The following is a 23,988-nucleotide window of genomic DNA, read 5'->3' on the forward strand; positions in this document are numbered from 1 at the left end:
GACCCCCCTGAGCCTCAGTTTCCACATTTGTAAACAGGGTAGAAAGACCTCGAAAGGGTGCTGTAAAGGTCAGGAACACAACTCGTGGGCAACCTCAGTAGATGCAGTGACTGTTCTTTCCCTTCCTTGGCCACTGATATGAAAGGAGAAATCGAATAGTGCCCTGAATCTGGGCCAAAGATAGAATAAATTTTTGCTCAAATGGTGAGAAAATTACAAGGTGAAAAAAATGTAGACTTTGGAGCCAGACGACCCTATTAGCTTTTCTTGACCTTGAACCTTCTGAGTCAATTTCCTCACCCACAAAATGAGAGTGATGAAGATACCTGTTTTGCATAATTACTGGGAGAATCTGAGGAACCACGTGTAGTTAAATCACACAGCAGCGATCCCATCAAGTACACAGTCGGCAAACGACAGCGGTCTGTTAGGGTCCGTGTTTGGGATCCCTGTCACGTCCCTTCCCTGTGTGATAACCCCCGTCCTCCCAGGTCCCTTCCTCGGGGGCATAAAACTCCGTTGTTTGGGAAGAAATCATCTGATAAGTGTGGGGGGTCAGGAATCACCACCATGTGTAGGGTCATTCTCCAGGGCTTTGCGAACTCGGGTTTTCCAATCATATTTTGTGATTCTGGGGTGGCAGCCGAGTCTCGCCTCATTAATTAATTACAGGTTCTGGGGGTGAAAGCAGAGCTACTCACCATCCTTTTCTCCTTGCGATACTTTGATTTGAGAATTGTTGTCTCCACTCTTTATTTTTCTCCTGAGTTACGTTCTACCTTTCAGGGGTCTTTAAGGATTGAAGGGGGCGTCACTGGGCTCCCCTAAAAGGATGTTTTGGAAGCAACAGCCTCCAGATTTAATGCACATCGTGGTAACGCTGGTCCCTCGCAGCTGCCACAGTGCGCTGGCTCCCAGGAAGACAGCAGGGACCCCCTCCGACGCAGTCTCGTTAAGCCTCCCCCGAGTCCCGTCTGCAGAACACCAAGTTGTATCATGCAGCCGGAACGACTCCTGATGTTATAAGGAGTTTGAAATTTTGCTTTCTTAATTAACATTTTCATTTTGCTAAGATTTTGGAGTGCACTGATTCTTCAGAAGTGCTAAGTACTGAGCTCACAGCCGAAGGTCGGCTGCGTATTAAAATATTTCATCACACATTCCCTGCTGAGCTCAGAGATGTCCTCATTCAGCCGAGCTAGCCTCCCAGACGGCGGGAGGCCCCCTGGCTGGTGCGGCTCACACAGCTGGGGCGTCTCTTCTGAACCAGGCCCAGCGCTGGGGTCCGCTAGACCCTGCTCCCCGAGAGGTTACCACCACATCTGTCCCTAAGAGCCGTCTGTCCATAGGTGCACAAACCGACGTGTGACATCGGGTAACTAGAGCCTCTCCCAGCCACCCCTCCTCCCGGCTGCAGGCGCGGAGCTCCCTGTCTTGTGACCCATCACAGTTGTGTGGCTAAACCTGAACAAAAAATCCTCTCCCGATACACCCTCCCCAGCGTCACTGGAATAGTTACACCTGACCTGTGTGAGGGCTTGTGTACAGATGTGTGTGCCTGTATGAGAAGACGGAAATTTGGGGTTTATATACATTTTCAACCTGTCCCAGGAGTTTTCAATCCATGACATAAATATGAAGATCAGCTTCTGGTCCCTCAAGGCCCCCTGCACCTTCCCCACACCTGAGGAGTCTCCTAAACCCTGGGTGACCAGCTGTCCCAGTTTTTATGGGACTGGGGGGGTTCCCAGGACGTTCAGACACTCGGTACTAACACTGGGGGTGTCCCAGGCAAACAGGATGGTCGCTCACCCACAGACAAGTCTCCAGGGCAGGGAACCCGGCCCTGGCCCCCACCCAGGGCCTCAGGTGACCCACAGCCCCTCCAGCCATTCCCCCAAACACACGCACCCACACATGGTCCCTGCGCAGCCGCCCGACCTAACGTGCGGCTCTTCCCCGCCTGCTGCCAAGGTGCCTAAAATAAGATTTGTTTTATCACTGAAAGAGGCTCTGGGTCTGTCTGCTCTGAAAGGCCGCGTGGGGAGCTGCCATGGGCCCGCTGCGTGGGAACACCATGGTGAGGTGCTGGGGTCTGGCTGCAGGACGAGGGGAGGGCTGCGTGAGACCCCGGGCGGAGGTGCAGTGGAAGAGCCGGTGCAGCGCCAGGTCAGGAAGGAAGAGCTCAGGCAAGTCTACCCAACAGCATAGCCCCATGTTCGCCCAGGACGGGGCCAGCGCTTGTACGAGATGAAGAACAGTAAGAACGTCACCACAGCCTGAAGACTCCTGTTTGGACAGGACACGTATCCATGACATAGTCTAAGAAAGTTATTACACAGCTTTAGAAACGAGTCTTACCTCTTCGTTTTTAAGACAAGGGAATGTGCTAAGTGATGGCTACAGGGCAGAGAGATGACACAGTGCACTCGGCCGCATGGGAGTGATCTGGTGTCCCACAGATTTGGAGAAGGTGGGGTGAAGGTCGTTGAGGAGACTTCCTGCACCCGACGGGGCCGACCTGGGCTCGGCAGAGCAGGAGAGGGACATGTCGCTGTGGACTGAGTCTAGGCTCCCTGGCCCCGGAGCTGCCTCCCCTCGGGAGATGTAAAGACCCCGAGACACGTGACCCAGAACGCCCAGTTGTGCCCTCACACTGCTTCCCTCAGCCTGGGGCTTCCAGGTATGGCCTGGGACTGGTGGTGCCACTCCTCCGTCCCTCCAGCCTCTTTAGCCCTGGGCGTTGGAGGCTGGCACCCCGCGGTCCCCGGGAGTTCCTCCTGCAAGCTGAGGTCCTCCTGGCAGCAGAAACAGAGGCACCCAGTTAGGTCTGTTCATCCCCGTGGAGCAACACGTCATGAGAGCCTGAGGGTTCTTGTCTTCTCTCTCTGTCTCCAGAATGTTGCTTAGTGCTTTTAATAGGAATTATCGGTCGATACAGGGACTCATTTTCAAACAGAGGCAATAATGGAAGAAAACAAGGTCAAGGTGGAACGAGGGTAGCCTTGAAGGTAAAAGATGCCACCTCTTCCGTGAAGGCCTCGGTGACTCACAGTCTCCCCTTGGCTCTGCTGCACCCACCTTATGTGGTAAATACTCGTTTTCAGACCCTTTCCCGTAACACACAACATCCCATAGATGTCAGCATGGTGACCCGTTTGGCCTCCGATCCCCGATTCTCAGTCCTGGGGCCAGGCTCATTTTAGCTAGTTAGTTGATTGTTATTATTTGTTGATTTTCCCATTGTAAAAATAACACAGAACATAGCAAAAATTTCACAAAAAAGAGAGAAAAACTTCTTATGATAGTACGAATAGACTCAGTACGCACAGATAATTACTGTTAGTATTTTAGTGTGTTTTCTTAATCTTGTTTCCAAGAGTAGATGTGCTCTTTATACAATTATTAGTATTATATCCCAGACATTTTGCCAATTATAATGCAGTTAGCACTCTATATAATTAAATACTTGTGCATATAATTTTTAATAGTTATATAATATTTCATTGAATGCATTTATAGAAATTTAAGAAACCACTCTCTTGTTGGACATCTAGATCATATAATATTCAGTATTAGAATTCATGGAGTAGAATGCTTTGGGCCTAAAGTGTTCTTGATGTGGAATTACGGAGTCAAAAAATATGAACACTCTTTTGAGGCTCTTCATATATAATTATAAGTTGTTTTATGTGTGCTTACCCATTCTCATAGCATATTCACCAACATCAGGTCTTATCATTTAAAAAAATATTGATGATTCATGATTTAAGAAATCTTTGCTAATATAATCCAATTGCATAACTATTTAAGTCAGCGTCTATGTAATTGTATCTGTTGTTGATTAAATTAGCATGTATTTAATAGTGAATTGATTGTTTCCCATAAATTAATACCCATGATGTCTTTTCTTGTGAATTACCCGATCTTGGTCCTTTCCTCGTTTTTTTTTAAGATTTTATTTATTTATTTATTTAGAGAGAGCGGGGTGGGGGGAGGGGCAGGGGGAGAGGGAGAAGCAGACTCCCCACTGAGCAGAGAGCCCCACACGGGACTCGATCCCAGGACCCTGGGATCATGACCTGAGCCCAAGGCAGATGCTTGACCGACTGAGCCACCCAGGCGCCCCCGCCCATTCATCTCTTACTTCCTTTCACTGTGTAAATATGGGAGGATGAGAGATTGGCGACAGAGGGGTACCTGCAGCAGGGACGGGGGCATGCAGCCCCCCGGCACCTCGGCGGCAGCGGTCTCATGAGAAGTGCCAGACGTGGCGTGCCTCTGAGCAGGACGCTCTCTTCCTCCCCTTCCCGCCCTCTGGGGAGCTGCTAATGAGCAGTAACAAGCTCGGGAGGAGGAAAGAGGAGCTTCAGAGACCTTGAATAACCCACAGACTAGATAATGAGCCCCTCGGTACTGAAGAGATGGGCTGTTTTTCACATCATCTTGGAGAAGAATAAAGTTCCAGGACCGGTGGCCCCGGGAACATCAGAGGGACCGCGGGTGAATGGGATGAGCCGGCCTGTGTGGGGAGGGCGTTGTGGTTTGACAGAACCTCACTCCACACACCACTCCCCTGCAGACACCTGGTAAGCTCGGGTTTTCCAACCAGTGAGCTCGAGCTCGGAAGAAGGTTCGTGGGGAGCAGCTCCAGAGGTTATGTGCTGGCGGCCAGAGGTCATTCATGTTTGGACTGCATGCAAAAAGGCCCAGAAACTTACCGGGAGGGAAAATAGGTGAATCTTTCCATCACCATAGTAAGATACTGGGACATTCACTTCTTTGGAGCAGAAGAGTACTGTTGGCAACCAAGGAGGCTTCATGTGAAGTGCAGTATAAAAAGGTTGATGAGGGGATAGAGGACCAGAGACACTATTCGCTACCACTCAGTGAACTCAATGCTTGTAGAGAGTTTTCAGTTCACAATATTTGTGTTTTCCTTCAGACCCGCTTCTGTAAAGACCCGGTGGTCCAGTCATTCTTACCGGGAAGGTTGCTCCGAATTGTTGATTGTGTTGGTCTGGGGAAGGCAGCAAGGCCTCACGCAGGGGTTCCCACATTTCTGTGTGCACCACTTTCACTGGAGGGCTGGCTAAGACCACCAGGTCTGGGGCAGGGCCTGAGACTTAGCATTTCACGTGTGTTCCCAGGCATTGTGGATGCCGCTGGCCCCGCCATCCTCGGGGAATCACGGGCATAATGGATCAAAAAATGAGGTTTTCTAATTCTGCCATTTACCGGCAGTGCGACCTTGGCCAAAGTTTAAACTTTCTGGGCCTTTCCAAGGTGTCCGGATAAGGCCACAGATAATGGACTGGAAGAGTCCTGGCTCTTCAACTCACGTGGTGCGCCGTCTTGGGCAGGTGTGACCTTTCTGACTCCTACTTTCCCTCTCCCTAAAAAGAAGGGGGGAAAATAATCCTTACTCACACCTGTCTCAGAGGATTAAGAAAATTAATATTTGAAAGTGCAGAACAATGTCTGGCTAACAGTAAGTACTATATGAGTAAGAAATAAAAACAAATATATACAAAGCATCTGTCAATGCTTGGCACCACAGTGAGCCCTCAACAAATAGTAGTTACTACTTTTGGAATGATTGGCATGATTCCGCCAATCAACAAATATTTAGCACCAAACTGTCTGCAGGGTTCTGACATGGGCATGAAAAGAGACACAGGTTAGGTCTCCACGTTCTTGGAGATTACGTTTTGTGGGGATTCGCCGTAGAAGGAGAGTTCAGTACGGGGGAGGAAGGGGTGGGCACCGCAGGCACGCTTCAGAGAGTGGTGGTACAGCCATCGGCTCTCTGCCCGGACACACCATGCCGTGGAAGGAGGGGAAGGAGACTGTTTCAGGGCATTCGGACTCAAGCTAAGCCAAGATTTCTGGAGGTTGAAAGGAGCAAGAGAAGGACACTCCAGGAGTCCATTGTGGCAGCTTACAATTTGCTTGGGCTGCTTCAGGCTTCTTCAAAAGTGGCCTTTGATGGCCACATCAGCGCTTTACCCACCAGATCACGCACCTTCTTACCATTGCTTCTGTTGATTTACCCTCATCTCTGCAACGACGAGCCTCCGAGGTTTATAAATCTCTGCATTGCATCAGACGCCGCCTTCAGTGAGCCAGAAAAAATCAAACCCTCAAACCGATTCCTTGGACAACGTAGGGATGAGACGTCCTCCCAAATCCCGAACGCTGATGGTTGCATGCAGCACACGAGCTGGTGTTCATTGTCTGCCATAACATTGTGTATATCAAATGCTTTCTAAGCATGGATGAGAATGTGCCTTGGACCAGACGAGGAGCTCCTGGAGGACAAAGACTTGTTATTATCCACAATATCTGCACAAGGAAGAGCTTTGCAGAGGAGGGAGAGGGGCAGACCATGGAAAACAGAGTATCTGTAGCAAAAGAAGTGTATATGTTCCCAGGATTTTTCAGTTACAAAGGACAGCATTCCAAGTTAAAGTAGAATAAGCAAAAAAGAAAGTCTCTCACATACCAGGGACAGGCAGGATTGGCATCAGGCATAGCTGTATCCAGGTGCTGGAGCAAATCCTCAGGTGTGCACCTGTCTCTCCCTCAACCTATCTTGCTTTCTTGCTTTCCTTTTTCCTCCTGCATCTCTCCCCAGGTCTACTTCTTTTGGGGGCTTATTTTACTCTCTCCCACTAAAAATAGACCTGACACTGTCTGTGGGGTCAGGAACACAAATAACCCCCTGAGCCCTCCGGGTCTGTACCCTTATACCCCAGGACCCAGAGGTAAGAAGCCGTCGGCCTTAAAACTCCATCAGGAAAGTGCTGAGTGAGAGCTTTGGCTGATAAGTGTGTGCCACGTGCCTACCAGGAGGATCACGTGGCTGGGGGCGGGTCCTTGGAGCACCCCAGCCTGGACCACATGCCCGTGGTGGTGGCAGGGCAGAAAGTGGCCCTCACAGACAGCTCCAGGACCACTGGAATAGGGAGGGGTAGCTTCAGACGAGGCCGAGGGAAAGTGGAGATCGCCAGCAAGTGGTTATAGCCAAAACATCCAGCCGTGAAACAGAAGCAAAGACTCTCCTAAGGGTGATGCTGTAAATACAGTTGTCTTTCTGTCGGTTGATAGGCATCTGCCACAGGGCTGGTGCAGCCATGCTAGAGATTACAGTCCACCGATGATCGCTGTCATCTGGTGCAAAGGAAGCAGTCTCCCTTGGAGAAGGGTCGGAGGCCCTCTCTCCAGCAGCTTGCCACGTGGCCTGAAAGCCTGTTAAAGGTCCTTTGTGAGGCTTTTAAGTGTCCCTCCCAGGCTGAATCCTTTAAAGAAAGACAACTTGCTCAGCAGTTAGCGCTGACACCCATGATGCGTTATGTCGTGATGGTTCCCGGGAGCCAGTGGGTTGAGGGGCTAAGGGAAGACCAACCCCCTGGAGCGCCGTGGCCCGCATGGCCCAGTCCAGGGGCTGCCGTGGCCTGCACAGGGTTCAAGGCGTGGGCTGTGGTGCCACTAAAGATGGAAGAGGAAGGAAGAGCAGGATCCCGAGGTCGTTCAGGGCCAACAGGCTGTTTTCGCAGTAAGGGTAAGTGCTACTCGTCTCACCCACAGCCTGCGACGTGACCCGCTCTAGACCAAGGCGAGTGGTCACGTCTGCCCGTACCTCAGGTGAGATCATGGCTTCCCACCTGACCCGCTCCAGGGACCCCCAGTGGGCACCAGCGTCCGTCCACTTGCATGTGGAGAGACCCTCCCACTGGCTCTCCTCTAACCGGGGTCGGGGCAGCATCACACCTGGGAATTTGCCCGCATGGCAGTGTCCCCATGGCCAGCACCCAGCCCACGCCACAGTCGTCCCTCGGCAGGACTGCCCCACTGGGGTCCCTTGTCCACTCGTCACCCCCTGCTCCCACATAGCGGCGGGGTGGTCATGGAGCGTGCGGTGCGCACACGCCCTCATTTAGGGCAGCTGACAACCACAGTGACCACCGGAGCCCTCCAGGTCCCCTGTCCTTAGAAGAAAGCACAAAGGCGTTATCGTGGACGGCAGGAGCTGCCTCAGCTCTCCCTGCCTCTTCTCCCCGACGCCCTCCACACTGTCTGCCTTGATCCGCCCCCTGCGGCGTCCTGCATTCAGCACCGGGTGCCTCCACGTGCCTCTGCCTCCTCCACGGCTGTCCCGTCTCCCCCTGGCCGGCTTCTGCTCACCCTCCCCATCCCCACTCCCACGCCATCCTCAGAGGACCCCACCACCCGGGCCGCGTCGGGCGCTGTGCCCCCTCCCACCAGCCCTTCCCAGTGGGGGGAATTTCAGGAACCCAACCAGGCCGTCCTGGGCAGCCCTGGAGCCTCAGAGACCCACGGCCACGAGGGGGTGTACTCGGCGCTTGCACACCGATTCCTGCAGGCACAGTGCTGGTTGCTGCCCCCGAACCGGCCGCCGCTCCGCCTTCCTGGAGCTGGAAGGAGCATCGCATGCACTTAGTGGGCTGTGAAACTCTTTAGCTCTGGTGTGGAGGTCAGAAGCGTCACAGTGGACACTGAACCTGAGGGGTCAAATTAATGCACAGGAACATAATTTTACTTTGAGACCTCTTCCTCAGCTTCGAAAAAATAACACATCTGAACTCTCCAGGTTAAAAACGTGTGTCCAGTGGGTGAGAGGATGCGGAGAGATTTTTCTGGGTGGGTGACTTTGAAAAGGAAGCTTTTCCTCGAGTTTGAAGGCTGCTTGCTGGGCAGGTCATCAGTGTAGAATTCCTGGTGTTTCCTCTTGGTTTGGGTTGGCATTTTGAAAGGATGAAAAAGTGCAAGTCCTTTCTGGTAAGAAAGGTAGTTTTAGGTTCTCTATAAGACTCTTCCTTTCCTGGCACTGAGCTCTGCCCTGTGGAATTAAAGCCCGTATTAATTTGCTGAAGTGGACATGCGCTATGTTGTGGGACCCTGAGTTTTGCAGGACAGTGTGTGAGCGGCTGCAAGGACCCTGTTAGTGGGGTGGTGCCGTCTGTAGTGAGAATCAGGTGGGCTGATGACGTGTTCGGCTAATCATGCATTACCTTTAAATGTGCTTTAGGACCTTCAAGGTTTCCTCCTGCAAATTATCTCCTACTGATGTGGCTGGTGTGGTTCTCTGTGTTTTGAGCCAGTTAGGCGATTTTTGTCATGCCCTGTAGCTGTCTGGACGAGAACCAGTGTAAGAACCAAGTGCTCTGAACTCCAGGCTGATGGATGTACGGGGAAATATCAAATGTTTGCCCAGGTAAACAGAGTTGTAGTCACTGCCCAGATCCGATGGGGTCCCGCACAGCACGTGCTTAGCGCTAGCCTGGTGAATCGGAGCAGCTCGATGGGTGTTTGTCAGCTGGATGAGGGCATCCCCAAACTGGATAAGCATCATCAAGAATCTTAAAGCCTCTTGTTGATCAACAGCCTTGGCATCCCCTCCACCCGTCTGTTCTCCAGATGGGGTTCTAAACTAGGATAATAGAGGGTCACTTCCTTGCCCAACTGAGCAGAGGAAAGGCCAAAATTCAAGTCAGAGGAGAGCAAAACAGAGAAAGTAAAGAATTTATTTAATCTACAGATCAGTCTACAGGTCAGTTCCTGACCTTGAGCTCTTAGTGGTGGGAGAACAGCTCTCCCGGCTTGGGGGGAGACACAGGGACCGCACGTGAGCATGCGCGTGCACCTGTGTGCACGTGTGTGTTATTACCCTTTAGTTCAGAGGTCACGGCTTCCCACAGTCTTTGCGCAAGGGGTCTTGAAGGGCCGATTGCACTTTGTCTCCAGCAGCCTTCCTCACATAATCTACACACAAAAAAGTCTCTTTTGATGAGCTTTGCTGGCTGCTTTTCATAAATGTTCTATCATATCAGTCTCTGCTCCCATTAGAAGAGCACACTGCATTCTTAGCAATGTTGGGTATCATTTTGGTTTGGTCTTTGACAATTTGATAAACAAACGAGGCCCTATGTAATAAGATTCCTTTTTATCCGTGAATACAAACGCTTCCGTATCTTCTAGGACTTTGTGTGGGTCTTTGATGTACTTGCTCATGTCCTTTACCCATTCTCTTAATTGCACAGTGAATGTGGTTCATGCTTTCCACTTGTAGGAACTTATTCTAGGGCGATATCAGAGACACAGGCAGAGATTTTTGTACAAAGATGCAGCAATAGCATTTTTATTATAATAAAAACAGAATTGTGTCAAAAATAGGAACCTAATTGAGGATCCTGGGTGGCTCAGTCATTAAGTGTCTGCCTTTGGCTCAGGTTATGATCCCAGGGTCCTGGGATCGAGCCCCGCATCGGGCTCCCTGCTCAGAGGGAAGCCTGCTTCTCCCTCTCCCACTCCCCCTGCTTGTGTTCATTCTCTCACTGTGTCTCTCTCTCTGTCAAATAAATAAATAAAATCTTTAAAATAAAATGGGAATGTAATTAACATCTCCTAAAAGGCGTGGATGAGATGCTTCATGACGTGGAAAAGCATCTTTGATATAAATCTTAAATTTGTATGCAGAATCATATATGTTGTAAGTCCTTCGTTTTATTAAAAACTAGATTTTATGCCCACCCACCAACACACACACACTCACACACAGACACACACAGACACACACACACACACACACATCTGAGAGGGAATAAAATACAAGAAAGTCTCTTTTAATAGTCATATATGTGTATACTCGTGGTCTGTAGGATTATGACATCTTTCCTTTTTTCTACATATGCTGTAATAATGGTGAGTTCATGTGGCCCGAGGTTGGTGGGTCTTGCTGTCCTCGTAGACAGGCTGATTGCATGATCTCAGCCAGCCAGTTTGCTTTCCAAAGAAACCCAGCGCTATTTCACTGTGTCCTCCTTTGGTGTTGGTGAATGTCCCTCGTAATTACTCCCTAGTCATTTCACTCCAGGGAGGACTCGGAGTTCCCGCCGTCATCGGTTTCTCTCCAACAGGAACTACATATGCCCTGGGAGTCTGAGGGCTGCTCCAAGCCCCCTGTGGCGGTCTTGTATCGATCAAGCAAGCATTCTGACTTGAAAGTCCACGAAAGACATGCTTGCCATCAGCTTGGCTGGGAGGACTATAGACAGGAACTGTTGGCCTGCAGAGTGGTAGGTGTGTCTCTCCTGCGGGATCGCAGGAAGCAGTGCCCCCACAGCCATAAAGCGGCCACCGGCTCCCCCAGTAGACAGGAGCCCATAGGTAGGTGTGGGATCTGCCCGGCCCTGTGGCCCTCTGGAGCTGTGGGCATAGCTTCCAGACCCCACAGGGACGTGCCTGGTGATGGAAGCCATGCACCTGGATAAGTCACAGCTCCGGCTTCTACCCAGGATATACAGCTCCCCTCATCCACATGCAGGGATCAAAAATAGTGTCGCCTGCCTGTGGAGTCCCCATCTTCCCATGCCAGTGTCCAAGACAACAGAAACAAAGTCAGCCCCAAGTCAACGTCCATGCCGACCGGACCAACCATCAAGTTCCAAATGGCCCCCACAACAGGATTTTTCAATACATTAGTCACAGTTGGTCATTTCAACTTGCTGCTATGGGACCTGTTGAGGAGGCCATTCGAGGGACGAAAGGGGGCATTTATTGTACATCTAGAAATTAAAGCCATCTTGGAACATGAACCTGACCAGAGCCAGCCTCCCAGGGACATGCTGGCCACTGCCGTCCGCATTTTGCTTCTTCACCAGAGACTCCTAAAAGATATGTTGACCAGGCTTCAAGACTTAGAGACACAATTTCCATGTTCTGGTGACATGTTTTATTTGTACGTAGTTCCAGTGATGTGGGTTAACCATGGGTAGTGTGTCCCGTGGAGCTGGGATGGCCTGCGGCAAAGACAATCGGTTTGCTTTGGGAATGCATAACTTCCTTATGATTGCTGCTGAGCCCGTGGTAAGTGCTGGTCACTCCCGCGTCCCATTAGCAAAATTGCGCTTGCTCAGGAAATGGGGTAACTCAAGATGAGAAGTGAAAGCAAGAGGAAAATCAACTAGTACATAATCACTGCTCTCAGGATGGCTTCTCAGGGTTAGGAAAGTCAGTCTACGGGTCCGGTGAAAGGGACCCGGGATAATACGACCATTGAGGTTTTTCAGCTGCCGTGTGGAGAATCCACACTCCCCTTCAGTGCTAACACACTGGGTTCACTGTGAACGTTGAAATACCCTTTCCTGATCTGAATATTCATGAGGCTTTGGGGTTGAATGATGTAGAAGCTAGAGGAAATCCTAGAGATCCAGTACGACCTCACATTTTATAGTGAAGGAGGTGAGGTTCAGCGAGCGACCCACGCGAAGCTGGCCAGCTAGTGGTCTCAACGAGAACTGAGGTTTCTACTTTGAGTCCCGTGTTCCTTCCACCCCATCATTCTTCCCTGACCCATGTTGCCAAGCACTGAGCTGTTCAGTACGCTTCCCTGTTGGCCTGGATTTTCCAGAACGAAAAGCTAAGTTGCACCCGATTATAGTAATTATCCCATCCTTGCTTCCTGAGAAAATTAGCTCCCTCTTTAGCTGCGTATGTCACCGTGAGCTTTGTGGTAACCACCCTGTGCACGTGCGGATATGCATTTTATTGTCACCTGCTCTGAATCCATTTTAGAAATACTGAGGGTATCAATTAGCACTTAATACCCACACTCACACAGACAAATGTTGATTTCTACTGAGTTAGCTGAAGTTTCATTAGTTTTTCAGATTCCAAAGAAGTCAAAGCCTCAATTAGTCAAAACCCAGCTAATTCATATACTAAATATTGGGGTATACTACTTACATGGAAGAGAGGTCTACCAACACACACAGCATCAAGAAGGATGGACAGAGATTCAACCCAATCCACTCATGTACAACAACAACAGTTCTAGGCAATGAAAAATATATATTTGTGTAGATGATCTTAGGCAACACAAGGTTCTTAGTCAGTAATAATTCCATGCCGTATACCTCATTCTATTTAGTAAATCAGGAAAGCAGGAAAACATGGAAATATTTCCCTAGTAAAGACTGAAACTGAAAAGATCTTTAATTCAAGAATTCATCCAGAAAATCTGTTGAACTGAAAGGTCACATTCCTCCAGAGAATTCCAATTAATTGAACTTGCACAGAATTTACTGTAACCATGAGTGTCTGAACCATATTTAGTCAAAAGTGCTTATTAAAAAATCAGACTAATAAAAATGTCAAGTGTTTTGTAAGAAATAGGGAAATATATATTTCCAGTCCCATTTGGTTTGTACTTCCTGACATCTCTATTTAAAACCAGGGTGCGGATCAGGGTGAGGGTTGTGCTGAAATTGCTGTATCTGTGGCTCCCACCTTCTACTCCAAGGATAGCACAAAGAACTAAAATGCCCAGAAACGAGGGAAGGGATTGGACTCGGTGGTGAGTCAAGGTACAGTGAAAGCAAATTTGTAGGAGACCGTCTGCCAACTAGTTGTTTGAAAACTCACATGTGTCCTTACAGAGCACTGCCATGCACACGTAGCCCTGTTAAGGATGGGGGGGGGGGGAGACGAGCCGGAGACGCAGCCCCACCCGGCTGGAATCTGCAAGGACTGTGGGGAAGGACGTGCAGGTGCCGATGGGGAGGGAGCTCTGGGAGGCAGCGGAGGCGAAACGGATCAGACCATCAGAAGGTGCCGGCAAACTCCAGAGGGGTGCACGCTGGAGCCACACGTCAGGCCCTCAGAAAGTAGAGGAGAAGCTCCCACTTCTAAACTCCCTCGTGTTCTCTGCCTGGATCTTCGTGCTCCCTCCTTCTCCACATGCAGCCACGTGCGTGTCAGTGAGGAGGGGCAGGCACAGGGGGCTCGGCGGACGCGAGAACTCCTGAGAGGATGGAGCCCAGCACAGCCTCCCAGGAGGACTGGGCCTCAGGCAGGCAGCAGGGGAAACAGTCTCAGATGAGGGGGAGAGAGAAGGTGTATGGAGGAGGGAACACCTGGAAGCCCCCAGGCAGAGCTTCCGGAAGGGGCATCAGGATCGAAGGGGTGCAGGATGTGGGGACTGTCTTCTGTCCCCAACAGGTACTTGTGCTCGGAGACCACGCGGGAGGAGTGCAGAACAATCTGATTACTTTGGGGGAACCTGAGTGTATATTTTTTAAAGCTTTCTGGAAGAAAGAATCAAGGGCCGAGCTCCGTGCCTGGGATCGCAGGGCCGCAGTGGTGATGGCGGGCTTTGTTGGCTCAGCAGCCTTTCCAATGACTACACTCGAGTGGCCTCGGGCCCCGGGGCAACTGTCAGGTGCAGAATCTGCAGAGATGCAGCCCCCTGACTGGAACAGATTCTAGAACCTCGGCTGTTAGGATCTGGGACCTAGCAGGGGCTCGGGCCCAGCGCAGTCCAGCGGTCATGCAGCACCAGACCGAGGCTCACCTGAATAAAGCCGGGTACAGGGGCAGCAGGTGATGGCTGCCGTGTCCGCCGGGAAGATCCTGATGACAGTGGCACTGTGACATCTGCCCCGGGCGTTCGTGTTCTTCTGCGTGAGAAAGAGGTGGCCAGAGGGAAGGTGAGGCGTCAGTGTGGCTCAGACAGGTGTCCACAGTCTCTGGTTCATTGCTGTTTAGAAATCACACTGTCTGGTTTTTTAACACATCGCTATAGAGAGGCGGCATGCCGTGGCACAGACCCGCCTGAGTTCCCGAGTTCCTGACTCCGCGGCGACCTCGGGGACAGCATTTTGTGTCCTCACGCCACCTGGTTTGAACCCCTGCTGCGCCAGTGACCAACGAGCTGTTGGTCAAGTTACTTAGCCTCCCTACGCTCATGTCTTCATCCTCCAAACAAGGCTAGTCCCTAACCAAAGCATTATCATAAAAACTAAATGAATGTTTATAAAGTTATCTGAAGAATGCCTGGCCGACATATGCAAAAAAATAACCCAAAATGGATCAAAGGCCCAAATGTAAGAGCTAAAACTATACAAATCTGGGGCGCCTGGGTGGCTCAGTTGGTTGAGCGACTGCCTTCGGCTCAGGTCATGATCCTGGAGTCCCAGGATCAAGTCCCACATCGGGCTCCCTGCTCAGCAGGGGGTCTGCTTCTCCCTCTGACCCTCTTCCCTCTCGTGCTCTCTCTCTCTCATTCTCTCTCTGTCAAATAAATAAATAAAATCTTAAAAAAAAAACTTTAAAAAAAAATAAAACTATACAAATCTTAGGAGAAGTCATGGGGGTAAATGTTCATGACCTTGGACTTGGCCATTCTTAGATGTGACACAAAAAGCACAAGAGAAAAAAGAAAAAAATCGGTGAATTGGACTTGATCAAAATTAGAAGCTGGTCTAGCTCAGATGTCACCTCCCCCACGAAGCCTCTCTTGATCCCTCCTGACGGAGTGGGTTTTTATAGTGAGGACCGTGACAGTGAAAGCAGACACTGTGTCGAGCCCCTCCTCTGTGCTGGGTGCCGCTCTAAGTGTTTCTGATTTGTCAGCTTGCGCATCACATCCGCCCAGGGTCAGCTTCTGCTGCTATCTCTATGACAGGTGAAGAATCTGAGCCCAGGTCACGTAGCGCACCCTCTGTGCTCCCACGGCCTGTGGCGTGGACCCTCTCGTGTGGCCTGGAGCAGACTGAGCTGGTACAGTCTGGACCCCCGTTTGCAAATGTGAGCCTCTGAGAACTGCCCCTCCCCCTTGTGTCCCCGTGTGTCGTCGGACCGACCGCCATAACTCCTGCAGGGGAGGGGAGCGAGGGAGACAGGCAGGCCTGGAGTCCTGGAGGACCTTGAACCCTGGACCAGACGTTTAAACTCAGTCCCACAGTTACCAGGAAGAAGCCACTTCAGGTTTCAAGGAACAGAATGACATGATAAAGATGGTGCTTTAGGAAAGAGGATCAGGACTATGGTGTGTGAGATGAATCAGGGGAGGGAATGACGGGAAGCAGGGACACCTGCTCCCTGTGGGTGGCACTGGGGGCATCAGCCCCAGCAGGCGAAGGGAGAAGCCCCCTGCAGGAGGGGAGCTAATGCCTCCGCACCTGGGGGGGAGGGTGACGCAAGGACTGGGGCGCTGCACACAGGGAAGGCATGGAGACACTCCCAGGGCGCCGGGAACCGTGGCGACGAGCTGCGCGCTGAGCAGGGCTGGAGAGCGGAGGACCCCGCCGCTCACCCGCCCCTGTGCCTGCCCTGCCCCTGCCGGCGCCAGTCTTCAGGCACAGAGCCGCGTGGCCCTGGTCTCCGACCCCGGGAGCTCCACCTGCACGTCTGGAGGAAAACGGAAAACGTCTCCCAAGCAAAACGCACTCTCCCCTACAACGTGTTTCTTTTCATTTTCCTTCCATTAAAAATAAAACCAAGGTGATAAAAGATTTAATAGCTATCACAGCACATTTTATTCACTCAAAATATTAATTGGCTGCAGTCTGACTTGATTCAAAAATTTATTATAGGCTTAGAATACATAAAAGAAGTTAAAATTTAGTGATAACATCTTTCCCTTAGGCAAACTGACGAGAACAGCTACTGAAGTTAAATTAGGAGGTATACTTGGGTCTGGAAGTCTTCCAGCTCCCTCCTGGTCGAAGGGAATCCTTGAAGCGCCAGGCGCCCCGAGCAGAAAACTGATGCTTGTGCTTTCAGATCTGCCGTCGGTGAGAGCCACCTGGGGAAACCACCTTTTGTGCGTTTTCAGTAAAAAAAAAAAAAAAGTTAGTATTTCCACCCCTCCCTGTGCTGTGCAAAATACCCCTCCCTTTGTGGTCTCTTAAACGACACTGACAGCTTGTTTTTTAGTCTCTTTAAAAGAAGAACACCTGCTTTGAGTCCTGTGCCTGGCCCACGCGGCTCAGTTTCCGTGGACATGGCCCCGTGGGCACGGAAGGCAGGGGTGCAGATGCAAAAACTCGGGGCACAACAGATCAGTACCTCAGAGAGCGCGGACATTCTGTTGGCCCGTTTTTACTTGCAGAGCTTCAGGAGACATTAGGTTTCTCCTGGGCCATGGGTTTCTAAATTTGGCTGCACGTTGGAATCACGTGGGATTTTTCTTTAACATTCTGAGTCCTGGCTCTCACCCCTCGATACTGATCACTGGGCTGGGCCGATGAACCGGACAGTGGGATTTTTAAGAGCTCCCCGGGTCATTCTAGTGGGCACCAAAATTCAAGAGCCACTGACCGAGACTGTCCTCTCCCTCCACGAATGGGTCACCACCACCCAGCGGCTCAGGAACGGCTTTGCCTCGCGTCGGCCCTTCACCCAGACCTGGGTTCACTGAGCATGGTCAACAGACCCTCACAGCTGTCCCCTGGCTGGTGTCTCCACCGCCCCCTCATGAGCACCCTCGGGTGACGGGGCCAGGCACACGGACCCCGTGTGGCCCCGCCGCCTTCTCATCACCAGAAGACTCACATCTAACCATACTGCTCCCTGCTGCCGGCGGGCTTCCACACGAGGAGCCAGTCCTGCCGGCCCCTGGCTCCCCCTGCCACCTTGCCCCCGATAGGACAGCCCGCACGGAGCCCCCGTCCACCTCCGCCGACACCCCGCGCCCCCCTCGGCTCGGCTCTCCTCCCATTCGGTTTCCTCCGTGCGGCGAGGTTCTCAGCCCGCCTCCGTCCTGCTCTTCACGGGGCTGCAGCATGAACAGCACTTTCTCGAAACCCCGTCCCCTGGCGCAGCACGGGTGACCCTTGAGGACTTTATGCTGAGTGAAATAAAGTCGCAGAAGGACAGATACCGTGTGATTCCATTTACACGAGATGCTCCGAGTCACCAGATTCGTGGAGAGTGACGGCAGGCGCGGGGGGGGCGCCAGGGGCTGGGGAGGGGTGAGCGTCAGTGTTTCGTGGGGACAGAGTCTCAGCTGGGGACGACAGGAAAGTTCTGGAGATAGCAACCGCGATGGTGGCACATAGTGTGAATGTGAGCAATGCCACCAAATTATACACTTAACCATGGTTATGGTGGCAAATTTTGTGTCGTGTATATTTTTCCACAATAAAAAATTTTCCCGTCATGTTCTCAGCGCCTCCTTTGACCTAAATTAGGGAATCCTGTTACGTCTTCCCGGAGCTCCCCCTGCCCCGATCAGAACATTTTCCTGGTAAAGTTTGTCTTCTTTCCCGGATTGTAAGGAGAACGAAAGCACATTATATGTCCCACCCCATTAATCGCAGCGCCTCAGAGGAGGTGCCACTAAGTAATCGTAATGACCATTGAGTGAATAAATGCCAGGTTCCCAGTGTTTCCGCCCCCCTGTCGGAATTGCTAGAACAGTACAGTAATGGAAAACAGTCATTGCGGTTTGAGTGGAAGTGCCTAAAGTATGAGACCACACGTTGTCCCGTCCTGGGGCAAACTGTGTGAAGTAGGGATGGGGGGAGCCGTAGGGCTACGTGGGTGAGCCCCAGATGACCCCGACACTGGCTTTGTTCTATCGGAGAACTGCAGCAGGCCAAAGCAAACCACACCACCGACTTCAGGTTTCTTAAGAGCACCCTATTTAGAACCACGTCCTGCATTAACACTGTGTTTTCTCTCCTCCCAATTAGATATTTATCTTCGAAAACAATATCTACTACTGTGCGCACGTCGGGAAGCAGGCCATCCGTGTGGTCTCGACTGGAAAGGAGGGCGTGATCTACAATGGCCTCAGCGACTGGCTGTATGAAGGTGAGCCACACGGTGGGCTGGACGGCTCTGTGGGCCCTGCTGCCGCGAGACCGGCGGCGGTGGTGGTTGTCGCCTTTGACCTCTGCTGTAAGTTTAGCTCCCGTTTCTTGAGGTTCCGCCAGGTTACAAAGACGCTGTTGGAGCGTCAGGGAGCATCAGGCCGTCAGTGGGAGCCCTCACCCAGTGGCCAGGTGCGCAGAGCTTTCCAGGACCCAAGCTCCTGGCGGAAGGGGCAGGAGGCGCTGTTCTGGGAGGTCCGCGAATGCCCAGGTTTCCCGAGCCCCTCCCCAAGAGGTAGGGTGTCTTGTTTTGCCGGGGGGTGGAGGGAGAGCTGGAGAAGAAATAACGGGCAGAGCTTTCCGAAGAAGCCGGTCCGGGTGATTTGCTGTTTCCAGGACACGTGCCCTGCTGCACGTTTTCTCCTGCTGGCTTTCCTCTGCGCCAGAGTTCTCCACTGGAATGCATTATCGAATAACTAAAAATGTGAGCGGGAGGCTCTCTTCCTAAACATTTATAGTCTGTCTCCACACGGATGAGACTTTTGTCGTAACAGCAACGATCATGTATTGATCGCTGTTGCGTCCTGGTCGCTGTTCGGAGCACTTTCTTATCTGTAGCCTCATTTAACCGTCTGGGCGTCTGAGTCATCTCTAAAGGGCACTGTAGACAGGGGGCTTAAACAACAAGCATCTGCTCCTCACCGTTCTGGGGGCTGCAAGTCCGAGATCAGGGCGCCAGCCGATCCGGTGTCTGTCGAGGACCCACCTCATAGACAGAGTCTTCACTGCGCCCACACACGGCAGAGAGGGGGAGAGAGAGAGAGCTGGTCTCTTCATCCCCTTATCAGGGCACTGATCCCACCATGGGGGCTCCCCCCTCATGATCTCATCCCCTCCCAAAGACCCCACCTCCTAACACCATCCTACTGGGGACTCGGGCTTCAGCGTGAATTCTGGGGGACACGTTCAGCCCATAGTGCCCTCACAACGACATGGTGACAGGAGTATCATTGACATTTCCCACATGAGGCAAGAGAAGCTTAGGTGATCTGCCAAAGTTCACACAAAGCTAAGGAACAGGTACTGGGGAGTATCATTGTTCAAGTCCAGGACAATTCCTTTCTACAAATCCAGGTGTGGATCAGGATGCTTCTGCACCAGCACTGGGCCAATAAAGAGATTATGTCTCCTACACCTACCTGCCTGAGACCACGTGGCTGTGGTGACAGTTCACCATGCTAGGCCAAGGGGAGGTCAAGGAATTATCAAGCCCAGAAAAGACCGTTTTTCCTCAGTGCTGTGCATTCCTCAAGCCAGGACTCTGCACTGTGGGGCTTTATGCACCAACAGGCCTACAGCAGAGAGATCCGTAAGCTTAGAATCAGTTACCACCATCAGTTCACTGAGGTCTCCGAAGCATAAAAACCTACGACTTGATTTCTTGTATAAGTTGTATACAACAAAATGCACAATCATCAGGACACAGTTTGGCATGAGTTTGACAGATGTCTGTACTGTGCCCCCCAGTCACGACATCGAGAACCCCGTCATGGGATTGTTGGGTTGTTGGGTTGTTGACAACTCAGAAAGTTGTCCTGAGCCCCTTCCTGTTCCATCCGCCACCTGAGTCTCCCTTCCTGATACCATGGCCAACCTGATTTCTGTAGGGCCTGTTTTCCAGCAGACATGCCAGAATGGGGGTGCCCATCAGGGCTGTCCTCTCCAGGGTGGTCACCCCTCCAGGGGGTTTATTCTAACATGGGACTGGCAAGGCTCAGAGCACTTAGGATTCCAGATTTTGAGTTGCTTTCTGGGCCCCAGGAGAATCAACCTGAAGATTTTTTTGCTATATTGTCCTTGGCCCCACCTGAGGGTGTCACTGGAATGAAAAGGAAACTGGCCAGTGTCCACTCTGGTCATGTGCACAGCCAGCCCCATGAGCAGCTGGCCCCAAGTTCCAGAGAGGTCAGTGCAATAGCCACCCGAAGGCCCCCCCAAAAAAGAAAAGATCCTGGAGTCCTGGCAGTTAAAGCCTAGACAGCTCTAGGACTAATCTCCTTAAAAAAAAAAAAAAAAATCCATAACCAGAAGATTTAAAATATCTTTTTTAATATCTTCCTAATAAAATAAAAAACTCATCGCTTGGCAATTCAAGTTAAGCTTTTGCTTTAGCAAATCCATTGAAAGGAAATTTTTCTTCAAGGCATTTATATAAAATTGTGTTGGGGTGATAACAGAGCCCCAAATATTTTAAATCAATCACAGCTGATGCGGCAGCTTCATCCACTTAGTGGTGTTCCCTGGAAGGTTATAGACGCCGATGCTTGGATTTCTCAAGTTGGGGGACCGAGAGCCCTGGGAATCTTGGTTCCTGTGTGAATAATGGGTGAACTTTGAAGATTGTCTTTTTCTAATCTGTGACTTAACTGTTTCACTTCCAGACACCACTTCTAAAAAAAAAAAATTGGAAAAAATATTGGGGTGGGGAACACCCTGGAAGTGTTTGCAGAGGGCCTAACATGCTTGGAATTGTGAGCTCCGAGGAGACACAAGGCTGGGTCAGTGGGGAGAGACGTTGCCGTTCATGGACTCGGAATATCGAATGCAATATCGATTTGCTTTGTTTCCCAAAAGGGGTCTTAACACATCGGACCTTTCAGAATGCTGACATCAGGCTGACGGCGAGACGAGGTGGGGACATGGGGGCTGCTGGGAGCCTGAGCTCCTTGAGCAGAGGTGTGCACCCACCCTGTGGGAAAATCTGTCCGGTTAACCGAAGTGACCCACCCGTTGGCTGGAAACAGCTCCGCGTACCTCTCCAATTTGCTGAGTCCTCAGATCATGATAGCCACCGACTGATTTTGATGAGCAAAATGCAATCTTTGTTTTATTATTCTGGGCAAATGTCATGCAGTGACACAGAATTTTGACCTCAGTATAAGATTTAAAACTTCTTCATACTGTCCTACAACGGTGTCGAGATTTACTGAGGTTGGCTACCCAGAAATGAAAATGAAGATATTCCTGGGGTGTTTTGAGAACTCCAATCCTGGGTCCTGTTAAGAATTCACACTTTGATGCAGGTTTATATTATTGTTTATCGTGTTTCCATCTTCCGCATCACCAGCACCCACACAGGGTAATGCTGGTACAGCACAGGGTTGGTGGGGTGTGGTTTTCTAATGAGACTCGAAGTCGTCCAGTGTTTCAGCCCAGCTGTGAGACATCCACACCTCTACTATCTCAACAATCATCTGCGTGCTCCAAGATGAATACTGTTATTCACGGACATGCCCTTATCATGAAATGGCCTATACCCCAGGGAAAGTGGGAGGTGTTGGGGTCGCTTGAGAACCAGGTCTTCCCCCACATAGAGAAGCCCTTATTCCCTCAACTCCTCTGAGACGCTGGTGAGTGCGAGAGAGGGGTGGTGGACTTGGGGCACAGCCTGGAGCCATCGGGCCGGGATGATGGACAGAGCCGAAAAAGTGGCCTGAAGGGTATTTATTTAACTTGTGGTTTGGTATGGATGTAATCCCAGGGCTGAATTTTAACCTGAACTAGTCCACAGCTTAAAGGTACTTGAAAGATGTGGCCAGATCCGAGGACCCTGCGTGGCCAGGCAGCCTTGCCCCAGGGAAGTCAGCAGGAATAACGCTTAATAAAGCCCTCAGCTAGCTTCCCTTCTGTGCATTCCTCTAGCTTGGTTTTAGGATCCATCTAGTCAGGCGGTGCCTGAGCTATAGTGCCCAGATTTCGGGAAAAGTCCATGCAGACCACGACACCTTCTGCCTTGCCTCTGCCTGGTGCCCACGCCTGGTGCCCTCTGTTGCCCCTGTCCTTCCGTTTCCTGTAGCCCCGCTGCTCCCACTCCTCCCCGGGGTCACGGCCCTCGTGGCACTCTGCCCTCTGTCCACGTACCTGGGACCCCCAGATCCCTGTCCGCCGTGCCCTGGGCTGACTGTGCCCCGCCGAGGGCTGGTGTGGAGGAGGTGCGGATGTGGCCAGGCTGGCCAGCAAGGCCCCTTTCCCACAGCTGCTGTGGACAGAGGTATGTTAGCACATCCCGAGTTCGAGCCCAGAATGCTCTAGAAACACTGTTCTCACTGTGGTCAGGCATGCTGTGAAATCAGGTAAGGTTTTGCTACACTGGCTCATTCTGTGCTGCTCACTTACATCGAAGCCTGGTCACGCGGTCCTTACATACCAGGTTCAACCTTGCGTCCAGAGGCTGTGACACCAGGACAAGTCTCAGGCCTGTTTTGCAATTCTTGACGTTGTTTCCTAGAACAGCTTGTCTGGGGTCAGCACTGATGACCTGGCAGCCTTTTATCCCAGTGAGGTGCTCTGAGAGACATCAACAAAGGGTCCGGCGGGGCCCCAGGTGGATAAATCAGTTACCTCTCGATTCGTGATTTTGCTGTGATTCCATGCCTTACGGTTCTGAGTATTCAAAAGATGTTGATGGGGAAAGGCTTCCGTGGGAAGAGACGTCATCATGGGCGAAGGCATTTGTGAAGACCCGTGGGATGACTTAGTGTGCACTTTCCACAGGGAGGGCTCTTCCCTGTTCATCCCCATCACACCAGACTTTCTCCATTGCGTGAGATCCAAACAAAGCTCTCAAGTCCTATTTACCGTGGAACACGCATATTGACGTCAGTTTAAAATCATGGTTTATTAAGTACTTGGATGCTGTGCCTGCTCTATTGCACGTCGATGTTCGGTGTGTCCAGCGCCCGGTCGGCGCAGGTCGCAAGCAGACCAAGCCACGTGGGACCTTGGTTCTAGGATCACGGTGACAGTCCGTCTTGTGGGGCACAGCCCCAGCCTTGGACTGTGTGAGGGAGCTGGGGGATATATCAGACATCGTTGTACTGGTGAGAAGGTGCTTCCAGCGTCTCTGAAGCTATTTTTTAAACTTCCTGACATACATTTAGATAATGATTTTTTGCACAGGGTATGGAGACACTGTGGCGTGGAGACTCTTGATGGGCTTCTTTCATATTAACCATGTCTGAGGTACCTGGTTAGGGCATTTCAGTCGCTCGAAAACTGCCCTGGTGTTGGATTGAAGTGAATTTTTGTACACATCGTACATCATTCCGACTGGACTGATGGTTTTAAAATAAGTTATGTGGCCAGTTGTTCGATGGACTTGGAATCATGTGCAAGCCTTATATGTTATTATTCAAACCACGGATTCCTAGTTCTTTGGACTTAGTGTTGGTTACTTCTCTGATTGACAGGATGGGAAATCTTTGGCCAGACCAAGAAATCTTCACCAGTGCACGGCCAGAAGCTTGTGCCTGGCTTGACGGAGCTGTCCCGTGAGGGTGACGTAGCTGTGGTTGAACACAAGCTTCAC

General features: G+C 51.1%; 1 protein-coding gene across 5 annotated transcripts in view; it reads left to right on the forward strand.

The window, feature by feature from the left end:
- Nucleotides 1-23,988, forward strand: part of DPP6 (dipeptidyl peptidase like 6) — a 956,302-nt gene that overhangs the window by 808,279 nt on the left and 124,035 nt on the right. For all 5 annotated transcript variants that reach the window (XM_027574866.1, XM_027574864.2, XM_027574862.1 and 2 more), the window contains exon 8: nucleotides 18,501-18,621. In XM_027574866.1, the coding sequence (XP_027430667.1) occupies nucleotides 18,501-18,621 (121 nt within the window). The remainder of the gene's footprint in view (nucleotides 1-18,500; nucleotides 18,622-23,988) is intronic.

The sequence above is a fragment of the Zalophus californianus genome, chromosome 12, assembly GCF_009762305.2.
Source record: "Zalophus californianus isolate mZalCal1 chromosome 12, mZalCal1.pri.v2, whole genome shotgun sequence".
NCBI classification, from domain to species: domain Eukaryota; kingdom Metazoa; phylum Chordata; class Mammalia; order Carnivora; family Otariidae; genus Zalophus; species Zalophus californianus.